At 49.0% G+C, this 26,424-nt stretch overlaps 2 protein-coding genes and 1 long non-coding RNA gene across 10 annotated transcripts; 1 reads left to right on the plus strand and 2 right to left on the minus strand.

The window, feature by feature from the left end:
* Positions 1–37: 37 nt before the first annotated feature.
* Positions 38–14,034, minus strand: ZSWIM8 (zinc finger SWIM-type containing 8). 6 transcript variants are annotated; one of them, XM_086381954.1, is made up of 26 exons: positions 13,525–14,034; positions 11,217–11,370; positions 10,878–10,972; positions 10,535–10,707; positions 10,251–10,358; positions 10,054–10,135; positions 9,815–9,935; positions 9,214–9,415; positions 8,889–9,064; positions 7,529–8,522; positions 6,666–6,797; positions 6,357–6,536; positions 6,072–6,255; positions 5,770–5,868; positions 5,127–5,251; positions 4,465–4,705; positions 4,208–4,366; positions 3,878–4,106; positions 3,410–3,699; positions 3,030–3,253; positions 2,027–2,512; positions 1,628–1,787; positions 1,329–1,505; positions 1,047–1,166; positions 614–724; positions 38–513 (listed from the first exon to the last, which is right to left on the minus strand). In XM_086381954.1, the coding sequence occupies exons 1-26, from the start codon at positions 13,730–13,732 to the stop codon at positions 53–55; spliced, it is 5,691 nt and encodes a 1,896-aa protein (XP_086238080.1). In that variant the 5' UTR covers positions 13,733–14,034; the 3' UTR covers positions 38–52. The 6 variants fall into 6 exon arrangements, 5 of the variants coding, with proteins under 5 accessions (XP_086238080.1, XP_086238083.1, XP_086238079.1 ...); XM_086381957.1 differs by having other exon boundaries at positions 614–792; XM_086381953.1 differs by having other exon boundaries at positions 1,604–1,787.
* A 1,933-nt stretch (positions 14,035–15,967) lies between these two features.
* CHCHD1 (coiled-coil-helix-coiled-coil-helix domain containing 1) lies at positions 15,968–17,282 on the minus strand. Of its 2 annotated transcripts, none has more exons than XM_086382019.1 (3): positions 17,133–17,282; positions 16,891–17,009; positions 15,968–16,291 (listed from the first exon to the last, which is right to left on the minus strand). In XM_086382019.1, exons 1-3 carry the CDS (start codon positions 17,254–17,256, stop codon positions 16,280–16,282), a joined length of 255 nt encoding a protein of 84 aa, XP_086238145.1. In that variant the 5' UTR covers positions 17,257–17,282; the 3' UTR covers positions 15,968–16,279. The 2 variants fall into 2 exon arrangements, with proteins under 2 accessions (XP_086238145.1, XP_086238144.1); XM_086382018.1 differs by having other exon boundaries at positions 15,968–16,295.
* Positions 17,283–17,306: 24 nt separating this feature from the next.
* LOC147342901 (uncharacterized) lies at positions 17,307–26,202 on the plus strand. Of its 2 annotated transcripts, none has more exons than XR_015156811.1 (4): positions 17,307–17,437; positions 17,704–18,345; positions 23,320–23,483; positions 24,351–26,202. It is a non-coding gene; the product is annotated as an uncharacterized LOC147342901 (long non-coding RNA). The 2 variants fall into 2 exon arrangements; XR_015156812.1 differs by having other exon boundaries at positions 24,365–26,202.
* Positions 26,203–26,424: the final 222 nt, after the last annotated feature.

The following is a 26,424-nucleotide window of genomic DNA, read 5'->3' on the forward strand; positions in this document are numbered from 1 at the left end:
ACACATGGAGGGAAAGAAGGGAAAGGCCCAGGCAGACGAGAGTAAAAAAAGTTTATATATTTATAAATGCCAAATAAATACCAGAGGCCACCCAATGCCCGCTCCCAGACAGGGCTGTCTCCCCCAACCCTAGGCTCCTAGGGTCTGAGGCATCTTGGCCCCAAGCTACAGCCCAAGAGCAGCTGCCAGTCTGGGCTACTGGGGAACTGAGTGGGGATGATCTGTCCAGCCAAGACTCATTACCCCTTGGTGAGGGGCCCCCATAGCCACAGGCCTGTGTCCCCGTATAGGGCCCTATGGGGGTCAGACTCAGGGAGAGAAGGTGGTCATCTCGAGTGAGACCCGCTGCCACAGCTCCTTGGTCTGTTTGCTGCGCTTGAGATTCTGCAGGATGTCGTTGAACTGCATCATACCCATGGGTGTCAGGCAGAAGGCGCTGCGAGCGCTGCGGATGGCATTCACAAAGTCGTCGTAGTCGGCAGGGGTCAGGTGAATCAGGCGGTGGTGGATGTACTGGACGGGGTGAGGAGGATCAGCCACTGAGCACAGGATCAGGCCCCTCCCCCTGCCTGCCCAAGTGTTTCACCCTGCTCCGTACTGCCCAGGTGGTCACCTGCATGTATGCCTGCTGGCAGCGCTGCACCAGCTGGTGGAAGGCCGGGGCACGCAGGTGGTTGTGGGCGTGAGCAGGGCTCAGCCGCTGCAGCGTCTCCATGACGATCTCCTGCAGCACAAACGGGCTCAGCACCCCCTTGGCTGCCCCCACACAGAACTGGTGCACGTAGTTCACTCCTGGGGGGCAGGGGAGGGGCATGAGACGGGGGTGGCCACCTCTGCCCTAGGGACCCAGCTTTACTCTCTCAGCTCTGGCCTGGCAGAGAGCCTCCCTCCACCCCAGGAGCTGAGGTCACCCCCCGCCCCCCGCGCACGCACACATACCCGACCAAGGCCTCAACTCTGAGCAAGAGCTAGGAAGGAGGTCTGGGATAGGAAGGTTGGGGAAGCAGGTGAGGGCGGACAATGGTCCTGGGGAGGGGAGGTGTTACCCAGCTTTGCCGCCAGCCCCAGCAACCATTTGACATCATCAGTGTAGGGAGGGGAGCGAGAGAAGTTGTTGGGGTGATCGTTGTGTGCCCGGCGACCCAGCATCTCCAGTGCCAGCATTCCTGGGAGAAAAAGGTGGGACCATGGAGAGGGTCCATCCCCTACCCCTTACCTCAGCCTATCACCCAGCCCCCCAGTAAACAAACTAAGAGATCGGGTGGGGAAGGGCCACTGAAGAGCCTCTGGCACTGCTGGTCAGGGTGCAGAAAGGGACGTCCTCTCACCGACGCGGTAGGCAGCATGCAGGTGGTGTAGGCTGTGCGGGTTGACAGGCTGGCTGTGGGTCTCCTCCTCGGGTGGTGGAAAACCCCCGCTCACCAGAGGGCTGGGCTGTGTGGTCAGGGCAGGCAGTGAGGCACCCTGGATGGCTGGAAACGTGGAAGCTGGATGGACACTGCTCACTGAGGGTAGGATAAAGGCCATGTAAGGAACTTAGAGCCCAAAGGGGGACCGATTCCCTCCCCACCTCCCCTGCCCAGCGTGCCACCCCTCCATTCACCTGTTCCCTGTCCCCACAACTCACAGGCCACACTGGTGGGCAGTGGGAGCCCTGGCTCTGTGTGGTAGGGATGTACTGTGATGGGTGCCATGGAAGGGACGGGGAAAGACACAGCAGTGGCAGCAAGTGAGGGGGGAGTCACCGAGTAAGGGTACTGAGCCCCTAGGAATGCAGGATGCACACCCTAGAGGTGGGGAGAAGAAAAGGAAGATAACCAAATTGCGTTAGGATGGAGCTCTTTCCCGTTCATCCCAGGCCTGGGCATCCCTGCATTTCTTAGCGTAGTGGGGCTGGTCCCCTGACTCTCACCCCCTCACCAGGACTCTGGGACAGCCCCATCATCCTCCCGGAGTGCCCTCCTCCAACCCGTGAACCCCCAGTGAGCTCCCCAACATGCCCAGCCTCCCAGAACACTGGTCTCACCTGCGGGTATGCAGAGCTGGCCACGGGGAAGACGGCAGGCCGGGGCATATGAGGCATGGGGTGGGCGGGGTGAGCTGGGTGGGTGAGGTATTGAGGGCTGCAGGGCAGGTGGGGCTGTAGAGCAGTGTAGGGGTGCAGGCCAGGGGAATGACCATGCCCCAGTCCTGGACCTGGATATAAACTGGACCCCACCGAGATGACTGGCACCACCGTGGCTGCTGTCACTGCTGCCGCCGCCACTGTAACCGGCTCAGTCCCTGGGCCCCCCCTGCCCTCAGGCAGCCCCCGCCCAGCCTCCCCAGCTGCCCTGATCCCACTGGCACTACAGCTTGTAGCCCCTTCACGGGCTGTGGATGAGCCACCTGCTGTTTGCTCATATAGCCAGAACCACTGGTGAGCAACCTCAAACAACACTTCGGGGTATACGCCCCCACCCTTAGCCGCCTCTTCCACTGCCATGCAGGCCTTCTCCAACATCAGGTTATCCTGAAAGGGAGGGGCAAAGAGGGTTAAGGATGAAGGGCTTTACTCAGGGACAGTTTTAGATGACAAATGCTGATGTCTTCTTCAGAGTTGGCTGGTTCTGGGGAGGCAGCCAAGGTCAGAGCCAATGTTCAGAGTCAGTGTCAGAGCAGTGAATGCTTCACACAGACAATGAACAAATCTCTGTTGACCAGCAGAAGTCAAGACCCAAGTTGCAGTCCCAGTTCTAACCTAATGTAGCTACTCCCAGCCAAGTTCATCATCTCCCTCAGGCCTTCCCCAAGAACTCCACCCCCAGTGATAATCTCTCTGGTATAGGAACAGTCCCATCCTTAGAGTTGTAAAGGATGTAATGGATGTTAAAGCACGTTACTATGTCAACTGTCACCATGAGAGGACCAATCGCATAGTTGATGAATGCCAGGATTGTGAAATCAAGACCTGGGCCATCAGTTTTTCCCATGCCCAACCTTCCTGCCCAGATGTCCCAAAGCAGGTCCCCAATGGCCTCTAGAAATACCTGCTCCTTGCACTGCACCAGGGCCCGCTGGATCTCATTGGGGTTCAACGCATGGGCATGAGGCAGGCAGCTTAGGGCGAGTTCCGCCGCTGCCCTCACCATGTTGGAGTCTCGTGCCCGTGATGCCCTGTCAGCCAGGGACGCAACCTCAGGGGGCGTCAGGTGCCCATCCCAGCATTCTACCAGTATAGTCAGGGCTGCACTGCCAATCTCCATTGCCTGGCCTTCAGGAAAAGGAGAGAAGAACAGAATGTGGTTAACACAGGCAGTGGGAATGGGAATGGTATCTCTCCTATCGGGTCAGTAACTACAAGGATAAGGCTCTTACCACCATGCATTAATTCCCTTCCCATACCCAAATCAAAAGATACTAGACTTACCTGTAATCCAGGAAACGTGGGAAGAGTAAGTACGTGAGAGCCAGTTGGGAGAAACAAAGTTGTGCAGGCCAAGGGCATAAAGCCCGATCTCAAAGGCGCAAAGGTGCAGGTTGCGGTGAGGACCCTGGTGGCCCCCTGAGGAAGATGGGTGTGTGAAAATGGAAGTGCTGCTGTTGCCCCCTGCCTTGATCAGCACTGTCTTCGCCAGCTCGAAGTAGAAGTGTGCAGCTGCCTCTGACGGCTGATTGGGTACATGGGGGGCATGACTCTCGGGACGGCGGCCCTTGTACCTGAAGGGGCAATGGGGTAGGGACCGGGATTGGGGTTTCTCTGAAATGGGTGTCCAGGGAGGCTGGAAAAAACCAGGGAAGTGAGGACACTGAGGGGGACTGGTTGCATTACCCTAGGGATGTGGCTCTCGGGGTGGGCCAGGGCAGAAGAGAAGGGTATTTATTTCTTCCCACTGACCTGCCAACTTCAACAGTCTTCGCCCGGGCCCCTCCACTGGCACTGGCCCGGCGACTTCCACTGGAGGACGAGGAGCCAAGGGAGTCTGAGGAAGAGCTGCTGATGCTGTCACTGTCCTGTCCTCGACCCCAGGAGGTAGGGGCCCAGCCCCCTCTCAGCGGCCTCCTGCTTAATGTTGGGGAGCTATCCGACGTTGTTTCAGGGGCACTGCTGTCAATGCTGGCCATGCCTAACCCACAAGACAAGTCAGTCTCAGAAATGTGCTCCAGAAGTCAGACTCCAACCTTTAGGAATATCCTTCCCTCCACGTCATCCCATGGGTTGTCGTACCTGTGTGCTTCTTCTTAGGCCGCCCTGGTGAGCCCCAGCCCCGTCCGTTGTAGCCTCCACGGCTGCCAAGTGCCAGGCGGCTGGGGACCTTCCCCTCTGGCCTTGGGGTCAGAGCTGCTTCAGGTGGAAGACCCTCACAGGGGGAATGTGGGGAACTCTCTACATCGGGAAAATAGGACACCGGGATGAGCCTGGGAAAGGGGAACCCAACATGGCTCCAGACCATTCATCCCCCCTGCCCAGTGCCCCCACCTCACCAGGCACATTCTTCTCTGTGAAGCCCTCAGTGGGGCCTGGCCCAGCCCCTGCCACACTCCCTGGCTGAGCAGGCCCTGCAGAGCCTGAGGTCAGAGGCTGCAGGGCCCCTGGGGCAGATGGGCCCCCATGCTTTGAAGGAGACCTCTGGCTGGCTGTGGCCGGGCGGCTGGATGAATAGAACGAACTCAGTGTCTGTGGTTTATGCGTCTGGCTCTCTCGGTCCAAGAGTTTGTCTAAGATCTGAAAGAGAAGCGGTGACAGGAGGACCTTTATCTCCTGTCTTCTATTAACTTTTCTTTCTCCTTGTAGCAGCTTAAAACTTCCTCCTCAGGAAGGCTTTCCTCCACAGGAGAACCTTCTAGAAGACAGGGGCTGGCTTACATGTCTTGGTATGCCCTGTAACACTGACCACAGGACTGAGTATATTCATATTCAATAAATACTGAAATGAATGAACGACTTTATTATGCCCTCTTCTCTTCTTCCACCTCAAGCCCAAGCATTCCTATAAGAACCAATGGTCTCTCATGTTCCTGACGAGGTGTTCCAAGATTCCCCCGTTATCTCCTTAAAGAATAGCCCTTTCTCATCATACTGGAAACCCCAAGAAAAGTAAAATGTGCTCTCTTTGCCTGTTAACCCCAGTGCCACAGCCCCTCACCTTCTTGAGTCTGGCCTGGTCGTCTTTGTAAGTGATCATCAGGGCCAGGGCAAGGTCGCCCTTCTCCCGGCGTGTGCCTTCACACAGCAGTGGGTGCTCTGCCTCACTTACTGTTGTCTTCATGCCTGTGAGAAAAGAGGTGCCCAGGGGGTTGTGAGTGGCCAGAACTCCCAGGACAGGGCTCCCAGCCACCAGCGTGTGAAGTAAGGGGTTCAACTGTATTCCCTGTGGAAGATGCCCACTGCCTAAACTGGTCTGCTATCTGAGACTTTCATAGTTTGGCCCCTCTACTGTCCTGATACATCCATCACTTCAGGGAAGCTGGGCTCCTCACTCTCACGAAGACTTAACTGCCCCTGTGTCTTCATTCAGTGTTTTGTCCACCTACCTGGAACTTAACGGATCCTTTAACACATCCCACACTCTATCCCCTTCCTAGAGCTTTACCCTAGAGTTCGATTTTGCTGTCCTTGTAACACCCAATGTTCATAGCACACGTTTTTGCCCTAAATTCTTGACAGTCTTGTAGGCCCTACATCTTACGCTAGCTTTCCCCTTTCCACAGAGGGCCCATGTCTCAACGCCCTTCAAGACCTGGGCCAGGCTTAGCTCACACATGGGCTCAAGACACTGACAGACTCACCCAAGGCAGCAACTGCTGCTTCAAATCCCAGCTCCTCATCCCCGGGCATCTCGTTGTTCCAGTTGCGACTTGGGGGTCGGGAACCCGTGGGAGAAACCACTGGATAAAAGTTGGGGTAAGTTACATAGAAGTAACATGGGACAGAATAAAAGGGAAGAAACCCAAGATGTTCATCATTCTAGATCCTAAGAAGCTGTCCGATGTGTCTTAAAGGGAGCTCAAAGCCTTGGGGCTCTTGGTTTCTCTTTAGAGAAAGCTACCCTGCCCCAGTTCCCCACTTTCTGTTGAGTCAGGCATCATACCTGGAGCACAGAGCACATCAAAGATGAAACTGGCCAACATGAGAGGCAAAACTGGCCGATAATCACAGAGCGTCCCCTCACGAAGCTCCTCTGCCCGGCAGCGCACCGTACTCATCTCACTTGGACCCAGAGGGATCTTCTTGAGCAGAGTGGCCACCTCAGACTCCTGATAGGCCAGCTTCACCTGAGGGCACAGGGAGGAGCTCAGACCGCTAATACCTGATGGACATCAAGGTGCAAGGCTCTAAGGAGATGGCAGCACATGGTCCAGAGAGAACCTCTGACCTCCAAGGCCTTGGTAGAAGCTGGGGGCCGCTGGAGCTCCAAGGCAAACATGCCCACTCGGAAGGCCAGGTTGTGGTGCTCTGGACGCTCACTTAGCACTGTCAATAGGAAAGCTGCCTTGGTCAGTGTGTTCGTAGCCACCCAGGTCTGGCGGCTTGTAGATACCTTATTCTTCTTGCCCTAGTGAGGGAAGCACAAGGAGGCAGGCAGATGAGTCTGACTCACCTTGGTGGAAGAAGAAGGAGACTCTCACCTGGGGGTGTGAGGGAGGGTTGGGGGTGATGCAGAGGGAAGGGTAAGGGGTCTCACCTTGGCGGGGGGCGGCTCTACCTTGAGGTCAGGTGGGTTGGCTAGCAGGTCCTGGGCAAGTTCCACGGTGAGGCGGGAGGCCTCACTGCTGTAGCCATGCGCATGCAAGGCCTCAGCACAGGCAAACAATATCTGGATAAAGGACATGGGCACCAGACGTGTTGAAGCCCTAATGCTCCCGAGGGGCAGGACACCACACTCACTCAGGCAGCACATCTCCCGTGAACACCGACTATCCACTGGGCCCTGTGCCAGTCCCACCAGAAACTCACAGCCAGTTAGAGACACAGACACATACACAGGTGTGCAGCCAGCTACTACTGGGAAAGGTCCAGAGGGGAGCAGATGGGGGGATGCCTCGCTGGGACCTGGGGCAGTCTCAGAGAAGACCTTCCAAAGGATGGGATCTCTAAGATCTCTGAGGCATGAAGAAGGAACAGGGGCTAACCAGATGAGGGAAAAACAGTCCAGACAGACCGATCCATGCACAAGTACGGATATAGGAGAGTATGGCAAGATATGGGAATGGCTCAACTGAGTATAGTACAACAGTAGCTAGATGAAGCTGGAGAGGCAGGCAAAGATCACAAGTGGAGCCTTGCAGGCCATGCCGAGGACCTTCACTTCCACCCTAAGGGCAGTGGGAAACCACTGAAGAGTTAAAGTAGCAGAATGACACAACCAAACATTCTAGGAAAATCAGCAGACAGAGAAGAGAATGGACTGTAGGCAGCGAGGCCAGTGAGGAGCCTGCTACAGGATTCTAACCATCGCACAACAGTCCTCTAACTCCCAGAGGCTGATGGTCCCTCTCCCAGCTATGGCCATGGGGCACCCTCAGAGTCCTGTCCAAGTCCCCTCACCTCCATGCGGCTCTCCTGCTCCAGCGGCTTCAGTCCAGCGAACAGGTCGTGCTCCTCCCCAGCCCCACCCTCGGCCTTCTCTTCCTCGCCCCCAGCCCCGTCCTGGGCATTCAGATAGTATGCCTGGTAGTCGTCATCCTCCTCGCCAACCACAGGGGCTGCCTCTTTGGTTTTAGGGAGTCCATTGCCACTCTCATCTGTGGAAGGGAGGTCGTCCCGGGTACAGAGCTCCCTGGGCAACAGGCCAGGGGGGCCAGCAGAGGCTGTGGGAGGCTCAGGCCCTTCTGAGAAGTACACGCCACCATCTTCTTCGTAAGTATCTGGAGGTTCAGGAAGGAAGGTAGAAGGGCCTCGCGAGCCACCAGGGTGGGGGCAGGGTGGCGGGCTCTCAGGGAATCCACCGAAGGTGCTGGCCTCTGCACCCAGGGCCAGGCTGCTGTCGTCCAGGCTCATCTCAGCCAGATCCGGCTCCAGGGAGCTGTCCTCACTGCTCAGCCGGCGCTTGCTCCCGCTGCCCACTGAGCCCTTGCCCCCACAGCCAGCCCCACCCAGCGTTTTGGCTTTGCCCCCACCTGGACCCATCTTATGCAATGCCTTATCTCCCCCCTCAGCCGAGAGGCGGCGGGGACCCCGCTGTGACGCAGGGACACCCTCACCCAATCCCTTGCGTTTGGCCCCCGGCTCCTTGGGCCGCACAGCTGGCTCTGCAGGAAGAGGCCGGGGCCGCTCCCGGGATTCTTCCAGGCCCCCATTGCGTGAGGCGCCTGGCCGAGGGGGCAGGGCTCGGGCCCAGCACAGGGCCAGCTTCCGGTCAGTGGCGCTGTAGGTGACACCGGGCAGTGGGTAGGCCTCTTCCCAGTTGAAGTAGCAGGCCTCCACCGCCGGCCGGAAGCCAGGGAAGAGCCGCTCCAGGGTCTTCTTGTGCTGTCCCCGCTTCACGTTCTCAATCACCTTCAGCTGCCACTGGCGCAGCTGCACACACAGTTCCCGGCGGCTGGGGGAACAAAGAGGGGGCACGCTGCTGGGAGGTGTGGGCGGCTACACTCTGTACCAAGGAGGGAGGGGTGCAGAGGGGGCGATGACGAACCCCAAAAGTGGGTTACAGGGAAGGACCCTGGGAAGCACTTCTTGAGCCAGCCCCACAGACATCACTTGAACACTCAGGGATTTGGGAGAGTGGGCTACTTACGGAAGGGCCTTCCAGGAAAAGGACTCATAAATCACTGGAAACCTAATGCTCAGCACCTCCCATCTCCCCAGGACTAGAAGAGTGGTAAGTGTGTGTGCATGAGGAGATGAAGGCTGGGTCACCCAGGGCTGGGCTGCCTCCGGACCGTGGTGAGCCTTGGGGGAGACTCACCGCTGGGGGCTGAGTGCGGGGTCCAGCACGGCCAGTCTCCACAAGGTGACCATCTCGTCACACATGCTGGCGCAGGCATGGGCCGCCACCTCGGACTGCCCATTGCTCCGGCCTGTGTGCCCACTGGCGCTGCTGTGAGAGGCTGAGGTGCGCACGCTGTACCACCAGCCTGTTATCTGGAAACAAAGAGGGCTCTGAGATGAACCTACTAAGTCAGAGAAAGACAGAGTAGCCCACTCCAGTGTCCCTGTCAGCAAGAAGGGGGTGCGGCTGAGAAAGGGAGAGGATGAACCAGCATGGGGTTACCTGGCTCTGGGAGAACTACCTGCTCATAGGTGAGGCACTGGTCAGTGAGGATTTCCAACAAGGGGGCAGCATTACTGTCCCTTCGCTTGAACATCTCCCGCACGATGCTAAGCAAGTTCCAGACGCCCTCTGGCTCACGGCCCCTCAGAGGGCGCAGCAGACATGCCCATTCGGCAGCGGCCGGAGGCTCCGTGGAAGACAGATACATGGAGTTCACATCACTGTGAAAGTCGCAGAGTGGAAAATGATGACCCTAAGATGGGGCTGAATAAAGCAGGTGAAAGAGCAACACGACTTTGACACAAAAGGGTTCAAAACACAAAGTACAGGGGAAAAGTATGACCCTGACAAAAATTCTTAATCGCTCTCTGCCTCAGTTTCCCAGTTGCTGAAAGGAAGAAAAGTAACGCATGCTCTACCTGAGGACAGACCACTCTGTGACTACTTAAAATTCTCACCACCCACTGATTGCACTAGTAACGTCTCCTCTGCACCAGGCAGGGAACCGACACAGGGAATGGAGGTGGGGGAGGTGGGCCCTGACGAAACAAAGGACCTGTCCACAGCCTGGAGGAAGTGCCCCTTCCACCACAGACACGGCACGAAGAGACCCAGTTTACCTGAACACCACAGGGGAGGGGCCGCAGAACTTGTGCAGTGTCTTCTTGATGTTGTCGGTGAGCGTCGACTCGTCCAAATACCACGTACTCTGATCGGAGGCGGAGGGCCCTGCTGTGGGGTCTGGGGGTAACAAGCAGTCAGTCACCTGGAGGCAGGGGCTTGGATCTGCCTTGGTAAGTGGCGCTCTGCATCCCCAGCTTGCTTGCTTCCTGCTACCCTTCTTCCTCACCACACTCACCCGGGGCTCCACACACTGTATTGATGGCTGTTGACTGGGAGGAGAGGAGTTCATCCAGGAGACGTTGGGCTGTGGGGAGGATCTGACCAGAGAAAGGGACACAAAGGCAGAAGTGACCTGAGGAGGCCAGGGCCTCACAGGAAGGCTGATACGCAGCCCTAGAGCTGGTTGGAGAAGGGCGTGCCAACCTCCCTCACCTGCTGTGGGAGCTCACTGATGAGGTACTGAGCAAATTTTTGCAGTTGGTCCCTCTGCAGCCGAGACAGGGACTCTGACACGGGGGCCCGCAGGCAGACTGCAGAAGCCTGAAGGGAGCACCGAGAGAAGTCAAACAATCTGAGGAAAGACTTGCCGACACCGGAGCTGGGGACAGAGAGGCAGAGTCCAGGAGGCAAAGGGGTTCACACTGTGGCCAGGGATGCAGCAGAGAAGGAGGGGATGGAGTGGAGGATAGGGCCAGGATAAATGGGGAGGGCCTCACGTTGTGGATGCGGAAGAGGCAGAGGGCCACGACATGGGTGCACCACTTGGCCCCAGCACCACAGGTGCAGCTGCAGGAAGTGACTCGGCAGCGGTCAAACATCACAGCCACGTTGTAGGCTCCTTTAGGGGGGACCATCTGAGGCGGCACCACTGTAGCACTCAGGTGGAACCCTGGGAAGAAACGTGGGTATGGCCAGGGAGGGCCGCCAAGACGCAGGCCTCTGCGTTTGAACCTGTGGTCATTTAGACAACCTGCTCCAGCTTCTTGCAGTAGTTCCTGAATTCTTAACACAGGGAAAGGGAGGAGCCAGAAGTACCACAAGGCAGGACAGGACCCATACCTATCTGCAGAGGGTCCTTCACAGCCCTCATGCGGAACAGCTGATCCCCTCGCTGGAACTCATCTGCACTGCCGTTGGCCAGGCAGGAATAGAGTCTGTGAGTGAAGAAGAGGACATGGCCATGTGTATCAAATACCCTACAGACCCTGTCAGAGACTGCCCTGCCCTGGGCACTCTCCCCAGTGTTACACCTTCTTGGGGAAAGTCCCAGGTACTCCCTGCCCCTGCTGTCTTTTTACCACAGCCCCAAGCACAGCATCTCCTCTGCTCCTTGGGAAGCCTGGCACACAGGCGCAACTTCAGGGCCCCACCCCTCCACCATCAGGCCTTTAGACTCACCGAATATCCTCTTCATTCTCAGGGAAGCTCCAAAAAGCAATGCGCAGTTGTAGCTGCTCAGGCACTGGGGGGTAAACTTTCTCCACCACTTCAAATGGGATATGAAATGCCACCTGCTTTGCTGACAGCTCCACCAGTGGGATCACCAGTCCATCTACGGAAACAAAGGTCAAGGTGAGGAGAAAGAGGAAGGGCAATGCAAAGGGCCATGATTATTCAGCACCAATGCCAGTCTACATCTTGGGGTCCCCCACTTTCACTATGAAAGGAGGACATCTGGATGAAAAACCAAGGGACCCCCTCTGTCAGGATACATTAATCCTTAAGACTCTATCTGAGGAAAGGGAGATAAACAAACCCCGGGCAACAGCCTACTGGAAGATGCCTGGGATGTCCCAGAAACTCCTGGCCAAACCGGTGTGTTCCAGGGTCCCTGAAAGTAATGAGTCTCACTTGGCTTGGCATCTAGTTTGCCATATACCTGGCACTTTAGATTCATATTACACTATTAATATATCTCACAGTCATTCTCTTCTCTAATTGCTTTTTTTTTAACTATCCTTTTTCTCTAAATGACTCCGTGCCTCCACCTAAGGAGGAAAGGCAGTCTAGAACCCAGAAGAGTTTAAGAGAGGAGCCTCCGGAAGCAAGAGAGTCTGCCCTTTCTTTGGCACTTGAACCCTGGCTTTCCACAACAAATGCCCTGGAGTGGGGGATTGGGAAGGGGGTTAGGTTATCCTAAGGTAATCTGACTGCTGCTCCTGGAATCACCTGGAGTTGAATGTAGTTATCATTCAAAGTGTAACACATTGTTTTAATCAAAAAGATACAAAAAACTGCATATTTCACCAAACTGATGGATTAAAACACATATTAGAAAATGATGGAGCTGAAAGGAACTTTTCTAAATAAGTTAGTTTCCTTTGGTTCTTCCAGTCAGTGACCGAAAAAGGGTCGGGTTGGGAAGGGGTGGAAATGACGTGTTTTCCTAGATTTTAACCTGTTCAAGAAGATACCAATATGTTGAAAACTTTTTTTTAAAACTGGAGTATAGTTGACTTATGTTAAAAATCTTCACCATCTTCAGTTATTTCCCTGAATGAGGGAGCTCTAAGCCCCAAGACTACCCACACATGCAAATATGAAAGAAGCAGAGCGGCCACAGAAGACCCACAGCGAAACTGCCGCCGTGCACGTGCGTGTGTGGGTGTGTGGGTGTGTGTGTACAGGGCATATGGTATCTAAGTGAAGATAAATATTATCACTTCTAAGTGGTGACACATGTAAGTTACTCTCTTTCCCTAAGGAGTGCTGGAAATCTCTGCAGGACAGTTTGAAAAACAGGACCTTAGAATGTCCACAGTAGAATCACAAATTAAACCCCTCAACTGGTGAAAAAAGTCCACTTCCAATGAAGCCCAGGAAAAAACTGTGCCTTGAGGAAGGCAAAGAAAGAATGTCCTGAGTCCTGAGCCTGCAGGACTTCTGCTATCACGACTCTCCTCTTCCATCCTCTTTAATAAAAACAAATCCTTCACAGCATTAATCAGTTAACTCACTGAAAGACCCAAGGATGGAAGAAACTCAAGCGAAAACAATGTTTCATGAGACTCTGGAACCAAGTATCTACACTCCTCCCCAGGCTCCAGGTGACGGAAATCTAAGTTTTTAATACATTGGTCCCAGCCATGGTTTCTGACTGGTATTCAATTCGGCCAGGAACCAAGCCTCTGATCTAAACCTATGTGACATCTGCTCTCACCAGCCAGTTCACCTCCACTTTCCTCTGGATGGAATCCCTTCTTGGTGCAGCTGGGATGAGAGATCATCACCTTGAAAAGCAGCTCCAAGTGCACTTTGCAATGGGGTGACACCTCAAGTGGTCACTTCTTCACAATCGGCCCCCTACTCATATTCATTTCTATTCTCTGCCCTGCCTCAGGCTGAACTGGATAAGTACTCCCAGGTCAAAGTGGGAATTCCCTTTTACCCTATCTCTAAGGCCAATGAACGACAAAAGATCTACTTTCTGTTGTTAATCCTATCCAACTCAGGATTCCCCAGTCATCACTCCAACACACATACACACACGCAGGTGTGGAGAAGACAGCCCCAGGAAGACCGGAAAAGCGCGCGCGCACACACACACACACACACACACGCAGGTGTGGAGAAGGCAGCCCCAGGAAGACAGGAAAAGCGAGTCCTGAAGTCCGTTCTAAGCTTGGGACAGCTCCCCGTCCGGGACAGCTCCCGGTTAGGGACAGCTCTAGAGAAAGGCCGGAGCACGGCCAGCCCACTCTCTCACCTCGCATTCTGGTACCGCCACTGCCACCTCCGCCACCGCCGCCAGTGGGGGAATTGGGCCCCGCTGACTGTTTGCGCCATCCCCGCCAGTTCTGGCAGAGGCTCTCAGCCTCAGAGATGAAGGAACAGAGCGAATCCTCCTCAAAGCGGTCCGAATCCTCGAAAGAGAAGCGCTCTCCGTCCTCCCACTCGGCGAACATCAGCTCCATGGGGCCCGCACCCCCTGGAGCCGGGTCCCCCCCCGCGGATCCGGGGCCTGGGCCGCCGGCCGGGGACTGTGGGGACGCCCGGGGCCTGAGGGGCGAGCCGGGGCTGGGGGTGGCCGGGGCGCTCAGGGCGGCCGTGCCGGACGAGGATCTCAGGCCTGGGAGAGATATGGGACGGGGCCTTGCCCAACTGCTAGGTGTGAACAGGGATCGCAGCCAGACTCGGAGACTCAGGGCCCGGACGAAGCGCTCGGCAGCCGGGGCCTCTTAGAGGCTGCGGCGCCGCCTCCCCCATCAGCTGATCTGAACTTCCGGCCGCGCCGGCCACCACCACTTCCGCCCTCACGCGCCCAGGAACACGACCCGGTGCGCGCGGACAGAAGGGAGCCGTTTAAATGCTACTTTTATTTTCTTTCTGGAGCTCACCCCCAGTACCGTTAAGAGAAAGCCAACCCCCAAAAGTATACGAAATGACTGTAGATCCCAGCAATAAGTCGGCGCCCGTAACACTCCCAAGGAATAAGCAGCCGCCACGCATGTCGGGAATTGTAGGCTGTCAAGAGACAAACACAGGAACCATTGGGTGGGGTTATTGTCCTAACTCTGGATAGGCCCAGGGCCCCACCACCTTCTGGGAATTGTAGTTCAGAAGCCTGCATTCCAGAAGACTTTTTATGGGGCCTAATTGGCGAAGCACCAGGAAAAGAAGGCATTTGATTTCGGGAGGTGGTAGTACTGTTGTCAGTGGGGCCTTTGAGTCTAGATGTTCCTAACCTTTTCTGTGTGTGCCATAGCAACCTGGTGAAGACCCGGGACCGCCCCCCCCCGCCCCCCCCCTCCCCGCCACCGGCCCCCGCAATAGTATTTTTTTTTAAGTATTTATTTATATATTTTTGGCCACATGTGGAATCTTAGTTTCCTGAACAGGGATTGAACCTGTGCCCCCTGCACTGGATGCAGAGTACTAATCACTGGACCACCTGGGAGGTCCCTCAGATTGTTTATAAATAGAATAAATCAAAGAATTATAAAGAAAATATTTTATGTTGATATACAATTATCAAAATATTAATAAATTTAGTTCAGTTCAGTCGCTCAGTCGTGTCTGACTCTTTGCCACCCCACGGACAGCAGCACGCCAGGCTTCCCTGTGATGAGTATAAATATTGAGACATCTGTAACAAACTGTAAGGTATAAAATATTGTGGTTTCATATAGGTATTGCTAATAATAGTGTTGTTTCCCAGTGCTAACTGAAATACTCAATTTCAGTTGTGGTTAAAGATAACTTTTTCTGTTCTCATCCATATTCACAGACCTCTTACTGGGAGTCTATTGACCAAAGGTTAAGAACTTCAAGGCTAGTCCACAGTACCTAAGCTAACTTCTTCCTAACAGCCTCAGCCGGCGGAATAGGCAGTTGTCCAGTACTCCATCAGTGGGATATGTGGTGGTATGGGGTATGTGCTTCAAGGAGGCATGGCCCCTTCATTTATCTTAATAATTATCCCACTGGAGCTTTAAAACCCCCGCTGATCCCTTTGTACATTTAACGGGGATATTATGTGCTGTAAAGTACATAAAAAAGTTAACTCAGTTATGTCTAAAAGGGCAGGCTATAGAATATCAAGAGGTCACGAAAGCAGATAATGACACTACTGAACAGGTAATACATAAAGATGATAATTGCCAATTAAGTCTTAGTCTCACCACTTGGGGGAGTCCCATGACCAGATCTCTGGAGAATGGAGATAATCAACTCTATTTGATTAATCTTTATTTCCATGTGGAGATAAGAAACTAGGATTGTCAGATCTTTTGATTTTTTTTTTTTTTAAGGGAAGCGAAAAAGTGGACTTTTTATGACAGTTTCTATTGTGGTCAGCTAATATAAACTTTAACTGTGTGGGCCAAATAAAATTCATCTGCAGTAACTGTGGGTTATTAATTTGTGAGCCTCTGATTATTCCAGCAGCACCTTACAGAGGCTATGCACAAAAATAGGTCGTCTCTAAATATACTTACAGATGATGGCAAAAAACTGCACATACGGATAACAACCTTAACGCATCCAAAGGCAAGGGCACTAAATGGTATAAAGGACCTCAATTGCAGGACAACATAAAGGTTTTTGTCCTGCTCCTGGTGCAAATCAGGGAGCAAACACCTTTCAGAATGTAGGGGAGGACGCAAGGTTCAACTACGGTGGGAGTACCTAATCCACGACAAAAGGCCAAGTTCTCTTCAGAAGATTTTATTTCAAAATAAAGCAAAATTTCCACCCACATAATGTTTCCAAAGGGTAAAAAAAAAAAAAAAAAAAAAGACAAAAAAAGACAGTGTTTTGCCTCTTTCTACTCTTCAAAGAGAGCATGGCAGTGCAAATATCTCTAAAATGCCTCTGTTTAATTCTCAGAAGCTAAGTCCAGTCACTGAAAATGCTCCTCCATTTTCAGCTGAGGTGAGGCTTGTTAGGAAACCTCTGTAACAGCTTATTCAACTTCCTGGGAGGTAAACTCCCCAACTCTCCCAGATCCTCCTGGATTGATCTCATTTTTCGGGCTGCCTGAAAACACAGAACAAAAATTAAAATGACAGCTCTGAAGTTGGCCCTGACCTAAGCTAATAGTTCTCACACAACCCAAATTACGCTAAGGTGTTAACCAGCCTGGAGATCTGTGTCATCTTCCCAGTTCCCTTTCATTCATAGGACTTGGGATCCACGAATGATTGTAAAATCTGAATTATACAATTTAGTATACAATTCCCAGTCGGCAATTTAGTCTGGAAACTAAACAATCTGTCCTTTACTGTCTCTAGTTTAAACAATAATGTCTATTTGAAAAGCAATTTAAACTTTAAAAAGTGGCTTTCCCATGCATGTCTTCACTTGATAAAAAAAAATTCTATAAAACGAATATTAATTATTAACCTCATTTTGCACCCGGTAAAGCTGAAAGCAATGAAACAAATCTCTCAGCATCACAGCGATTTCAAAACAGTAACCTTTCCCACTCTGGCGTGATCAAGTAGCTTCCAAAAATCTCCTCTCCCTTTCAGAATGAGAGGGACTTTCTTATCACCAAGCAAGAGCAGAAAGAACCACTACTGTATGCCCCCTATTTTCCTCTCAAAAGGGCACCCCAGAAGCCTCCTGTCACCTCAGCCCTCGAAGCACAATCGAAGAAGTCGCGGATCTCTTTTTTGCACGCTTCGTCGCGGAATTCATTCTGCTTCCAGCAAGCCATCATTATCGACATCTCCGTGATACAGGTCGCCTCTGGAGGAGCAGAACGGGAGGATCCTCAGTCACAAAGAAACCCTTACTTTCCGACCCTCCCACCCAGTAGCCTTCGGCACTATTCCAGCTTCCGCTCTGGGGCCTCCAAGGCTGAGGACTCACCGCCCTTCTCCCGGCGCCGTTCCCCGACATGGTTAGCTAGGATGAGAGGCTTATTGGGCTTCAGTATAGGCTTCCGCGGATTCCCAAGCCGTGCTAGCCGACCTCGGAGGCTTGGCGTCGCCATTGCACACGGAGCTCCCGGCAGGCTCTGCGGCGCCGTGCGTGACCCTGCGTGACCCCTACGAGCCGGATAAGGTTCGGCTGCAACCCACCCACCTCCTGCCCCGGGATGCTCTTCTTTCTTTTCTTGGCGGGGTCGCCTTGATTCCGGTTTCGGACCCTGGCTGGTGTAGACACTTGTGCAGGTTAGGAGGAGATTCTTTGGGGCTGTTTTGTGGGTCCACGCTGACTTTTGTGAGCTCTGGGCCCTGAAGTCTTGGGCAGTACTGGGCCAGGAACACCCAGGAAAGAGCCCAAGTTTCGGGTGGTAAAGTCTGCATTAGAGAGTGATTGACATAGGCAAGGACAGAGAGGATGGGAGCGGATCAAAATGTGAGACTTTAAGGTGCTAACTTGGGAATGATTTAATTTTAATAAACCTTAAAGAACTGTTGGTTTTGATTACCTTTAGAGCCACTTCGAAGCCGTGAAGAAAAATAGATTCATTTATTTGAACAGCTGCTGCGGCTTAAAGAATCGTTTTTGTAGGAGACAGGCCTACTAAAAGGCCTGACAAAAGAATTAAACAATCTTGCTGAGAGGACATGACTCAGTATGTGATTCCTGAAGGAATCCAAGAAGGAACAGAAAACATCTTGAAAGCAGGATGGACACCTGGGGTTGGAAAGCCATCAACAGACTGTTCCTATCCTTGGTGCCTGGGAGGCACATAAAGATTACCTGGGTCTCTGTCCTTGAGGCAGAAAAACAGGGATACAAAAATATTAAATGTTAACTGCACAGGATTATCATTGAAGGCCACCTGACCTGCTATGCTCATGTAAACACGTACAAGGAAGTCTCAAAAAGTATAATAAAGCAGACTTGAAATCAGTTTGGGCGCCTTCACCTCGTGGGGGTGTTGGTTCCCTTTCTTGAGTGTTTCTCATTCTTTTGCCACGGTGGCGCTTTGGGGAACCCGTGCTGTCGAGCTGGACTAGACAAGTGGCGCCCCAACAGGGACCTGAAAGGGAAACCAGCTTTCGGAGCTTCTCCTTAGGAGGCAAGGAACGCAGGGAATTCCGACCGAAGAGGTGGACGTGGAAAGTACCTGGTGAGTACACCCCATGGATAATTCAATCAGAGTAACAATGAGGCATGGGTTGCCATTTCCTTTTCCAGAAAATCTTCCCGACCTAGGGATCGAACCCTGATCTCCCGCATTGTGGGCAGACGCTTTACCGTCTGAGCCACAAGGGAAGCCCTAAGCATATATGCAAGTCTTTTTTTTTTTTTTTTAGAGAACTCCATGATTTAATCAGCGATAAATACATAAGTACATAATTCGAAAATCCAAACCTCCGACCTATATGCAAGTCTTAAAAGACTTTGTTGAAAAGCTTGGGAGTGCAAGTTTCTCATTCTGCTTTAAAAGACTTACTTTCTGCTATTGAAAAACATTGCTATTGACTTGATCCAGATAGAGGGACTTTAAGGTATAAAGAATAGCAAGAAGTTATGCGTTGCCTATGCAGAGCTTATCATAGTGGGGTATCATAGTGGGGAATGTAGTCCTTTGCCTGGTCACTGGGAAATCTTATTAGCACTGCGCTAGGACCTTTACATTCAGAAGCCTCTGATTCTGAAAATTCTGTAGAGACAACACATGAACAATCAGAGAATGAATCTTGTTTATATGAGAATAGTGATTCTGAAGGGGGAAAAGCACCTCTGTGCCCCAAATGAAAAGAGCGAAAGAAAATAAAATCATGTGGGAATAATGATCATTTTCCCATGGTTAATGTGGCTCATCCTTCAGCACCCTTAACAGAGCCACCCCCTTTAGATCTGCAGACTCCGTGGGATGACGGCATTTTGAACCTCATCTGACAGTGCCCAACCATATTTCTCCCTTTCAAAGGGGAATTAGACAGGCACAACTACAAGGGGATGAAGATGCCCTAGCCCTCCCTGTGGTGGTCACTCAGGTTTCCCCTGGTCCACAGTATCCACAAGGTGCTATTACTTATGATTATCACCCTCTGCCTTTTAAGACAGTCAAAGAGATAAAACAAGCGTGTACACAATATGGTACTAACTCTCCATATACTGTGGGTTTAATTCAAGGACTTTCACAAGCTGAAAGGCTGATCCCTTTTGACTGAGATACGGTTGCAAGAACTTGTTTTTCATCCTCTGAATTTTTACAATTTAAAACCTGGTGGAAAGATGAAACAAATCAACAAGCTCATAAAAATGCTGCTTCAAATCCACCTATTAACATTTCCTTGGAGCAGCTGATGGGGTCAGGAGGATATTTTGGAATACAGGCTCAATTACAATTTGACGATCAGGTCCTCTCCCAAGTACGATTTGTATGTTTAAGAGCTTGGGAAAAACTTAATCCTCCTGGACATACTACTCCATCATTTACACAAGTTAGACAGTCTAATGGAGACACTTATGTTGACTTTATAGCCAGACTTCGAAAAAATTTAATGAGCTCGGTATCTCACCCTAATCTAAGGGACATGCTTTTACAGCTGTTGGCTTATGACAATGCTAACTCTGAATGCCAAAAGGCTCTCCAACCTTTAAAAGCTCAGGAAAGCAACTTGGAAGATTATATAAAGGCGTGTCATGATACTGGATCAGAACCCTATAAGATGCAGTTACTGGCACAGGCCCTTTCAAAAGGAAAAAAGGACAATAAAATTAAATGTCATGGATGCAGAAAACTGGGACAAATGAAAAAAGATTGTAAAATAAATAATAATGATCGAAAAGGGGAAGCTAAAGCCCCTGGATTATGTTCTAAATTTCAAAAAGGAAATCACTGGGCTAATCAACGCCATTCCAAATTTCATAAAGACGGGACTCCTCTGTTGGGAAACACCTTTCTGGGCCGAGCTAGGGGCTCCCAAAACAATCCGTGTTCATGGAATGCAGTCCCATTCACATATCCCACTCAAATATTAGAAAACAATCAATCTATGATTTACTCCCAACAACCTCGGGCAATGGCAACCCACTCCAGTGCTCTTGCCTGGAGAATCCCATGGATGGAGGAGCCTGGTAGGCTACAGTCCATGGGGTCGCTAAGAGTCAGACACGACTGAGCGACTTCACTTTCACTTTTCACTTTCATGCATTAGAGAAGGAAATGGCAACCCACTCCAGTATTCTTGCCTGGAGAATCCCAGGGACAGAGGAGCCTGTTGGACAGCCGTCTATGGGGTCGCACAGACACGATTGACGTGACTTAGCAGTAGCAGTAACCTCGGGCAGCGCAGCAATAGATATTCCTGCCCTAGATAATCAATTATTGATGCCATCTATGAGAGTATGTAAAATTCCTATAGGAATATGGGGTCCTCTTCCAAAAAATACTGTTGGACTTATGATTGGTAGAAGTAGTCTAACTATAAAGGGCATTCAAGTACAAATTGGAATCATTGAAGACTTTGAAAGGGAAATTCATGTTATGATGAGTGCTAATATTCCATATCAAATAAATAAGGGAGAGTGAATTACACAACTCCCTTCTGTTGCCTTACATAAAGATTAATCCCCTAGAAAAAGAGAAGGAGGATTTGGAAGTACGGGAAAACAAGTATATTGGCAGACCTATGTTACTGATGAGAGACCAAAACTAGATACAGAAATAATGGGAAAGAGATTTTCTGGGCTCATGGATACAGGAGCTGATGTTTCAATAATAGCTATAAAACATTGACCTCATTCCTGGCCATTAAATCAGTTCCTACTGTTATAACAGGAATAGGGACTATGAATATCTGTCAAAGCTCTCAAACAATGCTCTGTAAAGGCCCAGAACAACAAACTGCCACTTTGCAACCTCTGGTTGCAGATATTCCAATCAATTTTGGGGGACGAGATTTATTAATGCAATGGGGAGCATATGTAACCATACCCACTATATCCCCACAAGCTAAACAAATTATGGCCAATATGGTGTATAACCCTTTCCAAAATCCAAATTTATCAGAGGGGCCACTGCTTCAAAAAAGACTGCATTAAAACTGACTTGGCTTTCAGAAAAACCCATATAGATGGAGCAGTAGCCCTTAACCAGAGAAAAATTGGAAGCATTATATGAGCTAATACTAGAACATAAAGAACAAGGACATATAATTGAATCTACTAGTCCCTGGAACTCCCTAGTTTTTGTTGTAAAAAAGAAATCAGGTAAATGGAGAATATTAACAGACCTAAGAAAAATTAATGCTGTAATGGAACCCATGGGAGCCTTACGGTCAGGTATTCTCTTACCATCTATGATTCCTAAAAAATGACATCTTACAATAATATACTTAAAAGATTGTTTTTTTACTGTTTCTTTAGATCTTTCTGATGCTCCTAAGTTTGCTTTTACTGTCCTAGCATTAATACCAGTCAGAGATATCAATGGACTGTCTTACTTCAAGGATGATGAATAGTCCTGCTGCTGCTGCTGCTGCTAAGTCACTTCAGTCGTGTCCGACTCTGTGTGATCCCATAGACGGCAGCCCACCAGGCTCCCCCATCCCTGGGATTCTCCAGGCAAAAACACTGGAGTGGGTTGCCATTTCCTTCTCCAATGAAAGGACCTTAATGAAAGTCCTACTTTATGTCACATTTTTATTAATCAGCCCTTATCTATCATTAGACAAAAATATCCCCAGGCTTATGTTATACATTATATGGATGATATTTTATTGGCTTATCCAGATAATCAGTTATTGCACCATATATTTTTAGACACTCAAAATATATTGAAAGAATTCGGCTTAATAATTGCTCCGGATAAAATATAGAAAATAATTATTTGGGATACATTCTTAATCATCATACAGTATCCTCTCAAAAGATACAAATTAGAACTGATCACCTTAATACTCTGAATGACTTGCAAAAATTATTAGGAGATACTAATTGGTTATGACCTACACTGCTGCTGCTGCTGCTGCTGCTAAGTAGCTTCAGTCGTGTCCGACTCTGTGCGACCCCATAGACGGCAGCCCACCAGGCTCCGCCGTCCCTGGGATTCTCCAGGCAAAAACACTGGAGTGGGTTGCCATTTCCTTCTCCAGTGCATGAAAGTGAAAAGTGAAAGTGAAGTCGCTCAGTCATGTCCGACTCTTCGCGACCCCATGGACTGCAGCCTACCAGGCTTCTCTGTCCATGGGATTTTCTAGGCAAGAGTACTGGAGTGGGGTGCTATCGCCTTCTCCGATGACCTACACTGGTTATCCTTAATTATGCTTTGACAAATTTATTTAATACTCTAAAAGGAGATACAGATCTCAGCAGTCCATGAACACTTAGAGCTGAAGCCAATCGAGAATTACAAGAAATGAATCAAGGCATGCAACAAAAACAGTTATCTCGAATTGATATTCAACAACCTTTAACTGCTTTAATTATGCCTACACCTCATTCTCCTACAGGAATAATATGGAAAAATGAATTTATAATTACAACGGGTATTTTTACCCCATAAACAAACAAAATTATTGACTACCTATGTAGACCTTATTAGTAAATTGATTTTTAAATCGAGGACTCGTATTCAACAAATTTCAGGATATGATCCCAAATATATAATAGTTCCTTTAGCTAAAGGTCAGATAGAATGACTTTTTGCACAAAATATGGAATGGCAGATAGCATTATCTGATTTTATTGGTACAATTGATTGTCACTCTGGGATTTCTTTGGAAGGAATGATGCTAAAGCTGAAACTCCAGTACTTTGGCCACCTGATGCAGAGTTAACTCATTGGAAAAGACTCTGATGCTGGGAGGGATTGGGGGCAGAAGGAGAAGGGGATGACAGAGGATGAGATGGCTGGATGGCATCACTGACTCGATGGACGTGAGTCTGAGTGAACTCAGGGAGTTGGTGATGGACAGGGAGGCCTGGTGTGCTGCAATTCATGGGGTCGAAAAGAGTCGGACACGACTGAGCAACTGATCTGATCTGATCTGATCCATCTTCTAAATTAATTTTCTTAAAAAACATGTTTTTAAATTGCCTAGAATAACTAAAACAAAACCTATTGAGTGTGCTCCTATCTTTTTTACAGATGCAAATAAAGAATGTAAGGATGGATATTGTGGTCCAACCACCAAAATTTGGCAATCATCATATTCATCAATACAACAAGCTGAAGTAGATGCCATAATTACTGTCCTGTCAGACATTGTAATACCCATTAATATCATTTCAGATTCTCAATATGCTGTTAAGGTAAGTTTCCAGATAGAAACTATTCATATTCCTGTCTCGGACCTTCCCATTCATCAGTTATTTTTGAAATTACAAGATATAGTTAGGGATCGACAATTTCCATTTCATATTACTCATACCCGCTCTCATTCTCAATTACCAGAACTTTTATCAGAAGGTAATGACCAGATTGATGTTAAATTAACTACATTCCTTACTCCCACTTAGTTTCATGCTTTAACTTACATTAACGTCAGAGGATTACAATATTGATTTCAGTTATCCCGACAACAAGCTAAAAATATTGTTTCTCAGTGCCCTACCTGTCAGACTTCCACAATAGTGCCCATAAATCAGTGCCCGTAAATCCTTGTGGATTATATCCTAATGACTTACGGCAAACTGATGTTACTCATATGCCCTGTTTTGGTAATTTAGGTTTAATACATGTTTCCATTGACACATATTCTGGAATGATTTTTGCTTCAGTTCATAATGGAGAGTCAACTGTTCAATGTATCCCTCACTTACGACAAGCTCTTGCCTATATGGGCCTACCAAAAACTATAAAAACTGACAATGGGCCTTCTTATAAAAGTCATATCTTTCAAAAATTTTTAGCTGACTGGTCTATTAAACATATTACAGGCATTCCTTATAATCCTCAAGGACAAGCCATCATCAAACATGCCCACCGAACTTTAAAACTTATACTACAGAAACAAAAAGGGGGAGGACAGTATGGCTTGGGACCTGTTTCCCCTAAGGATAAAATAGCTTTAGCTCTTTTTACTCTAAATTTTTTGGACATAAGAGGGCTATATGAGAAACCAGCAGCTGAGGTTCACTGGAACTTTTCACAACAGACTAAAGATACTTCCCTTAAAGTTTCTCCCTTACAGGAGGTTTGGCAAAAAATATTGTGGAAAGAGGACAGGGAATGGAAGCTGGATATCATGCTTAAACAAGGAAGAGGGTATGCTCTTACCTTAATAGAGGAAAATGAACACCGATGGATCCTGAGGAGGAGAATCTGGTATTGGAAAGAAAAAAACATGATTTGATATAGACCCACCCTCCAGACTTCTGACGCATGCCATGCTGCACCTTACGTTAGAACTTGGGCCTGCCAAGACCAAGCGAACGTGAACTGCCACAATACCCACTTGGGGGCAGAAAAGTTATCACAGGAAGCTGAGAGCCTAGTTCATCATCATGGCCTTTCAAAAACATCTGCCAATCTACTACTGGCTATGGTAACCCTTATCACAATGTCAGTAAGTGTTCAGGCTGATCCAGTCATCATTATTGGGCATATATTCTCAATCCTCCTTTATTAAGACCCATTACATAGGAAGATTCAGTATTCCCATATTTGTCAATGATTCAGCCTGGCTTCCTGGTCCTTATGATCCAAGCCTTCCTTTAAAAGAGGAAGAAGAAGGACAATCTCTAAAAAATTATACAGTAAGAACAGACAGCACATCCATTTGTATAGGATTTGGAGAATTCTGTTTAAAGACGGGATTCTGGGGATGGCTTTCTATTGTAGAAAAGCCTGGAGAGAATAAGAACACTTTTTTCTTATTAACAGCACTTACTTTTAAAGAAAGAGAAAATTCCACCATACATTATCGTCCTCCTAATCTCCCAGGCTATGCTTTTAAGAATAGGACATGGTATGGATGGAGGACTGGATCCAGTGGAAAAATGGTAGAGGGTCTGAAGGTCATCTGTTACTAAATACTCCTGAGGGACAGATTATAGATTAGGGCCCTAGAGGAACCCCTAAGATTAAAGGAACAAGTATTTCTAGTCCATGGATATATCATAATAACACACTTGGTACATATGGAAATGCATCTTTGATATGGCATGGAGAGGGATTTGCTCCCCCCATTCCTCAACTTATCCATCACCCAGTACATAATGAGATTTGGAAGATACCTATGGCTTTAAAAACCCTTAAGGCTTGGAATGGCCGTTATACTGAATATATCTTAAACGATCCTAAGGCAACTTTTAATTTTATTAAAAATTCTACTCATACTATTCAGGCCTGTGTAAGATTACCTTTTGTGCTTATGTTAGGGCCAGCGATATGTAACATCTCTACTGGTCTCATAAATTGTATAAATCATTCTTTTTATACTTGTTTAAACAATACCATTCCTTTCAATGAATCTTGGCAAAGTATTTATGTTTTAAAAACTTGGACAGGTATTTGGATACCAGTGGATTTACAAAGAGGCTGGCAAGAAAGCCCTACTCTTTATGCCATAGAAGAAATTATAAAAGCAACTTTAAAAAGAACAAAAAGATTTATTGGTATGTTAAATAGCAGCTATTCTGGGAATTATAGCAATAACCACCACTACAGCAGTGTAGCATTGCATCAATCTGTTCAAACTTCATTTTGTACAAGATTGGCATAAGGATGCAGACGTTCTTTGGTCCACTCAACAAAAAATAGATGAAAAATTGGCTTCACAAGTGGCTGGCTTACAACATACTGTTATTTATTAGGAGATCAATTGGTAAGTCTACAAAAACAATTAAGACTAGAGAGTGACTGGAATTACACATCATTCTGTGTGACTGCACATAAATATGTATAATCAATTGACTTTTAACTGGGATAAAGTTAAACGACATTTACTAAATCAAGGAAATACTACATAAGATATACAAGAGTTACAATGTGACATTCTAGACATGTTTAATAAAAAACTTGATGTGATTACTGGCTCTTTGCTTAATGCTATAGCTGATGGATTGTCTTCCTTAAATCCTCTCAAACAAATCAAATCCTATGGTTATGGACTTATAATTAGTTGCAATGTCTTATTCCGTTTTGTCTCTGTATAGTCTGGAGAAGAACACGAAAGCAGCAGCAGCAACAGTTAGCCTTCTTGACTATATTCAGTTATCTACAGAAACAAAAAGGGGGAGATGTAGGAGA

The sequence above is a fragment of the Bos grunniens genome, chromosome 28 (genome assembly GCF_055505025.1).
Source record: "Bos grunniens cultivar Pamir isolate PY7600 chromosome 28, Bosgru_T2T1.0, whole genome shotgun sequence".
NCBI classification, from domain to species: Eukaryota; Metazoa; Chordata; class Mammalia; order Artiodactyla; family Bovidae; genus Bos; species Bos grunniens.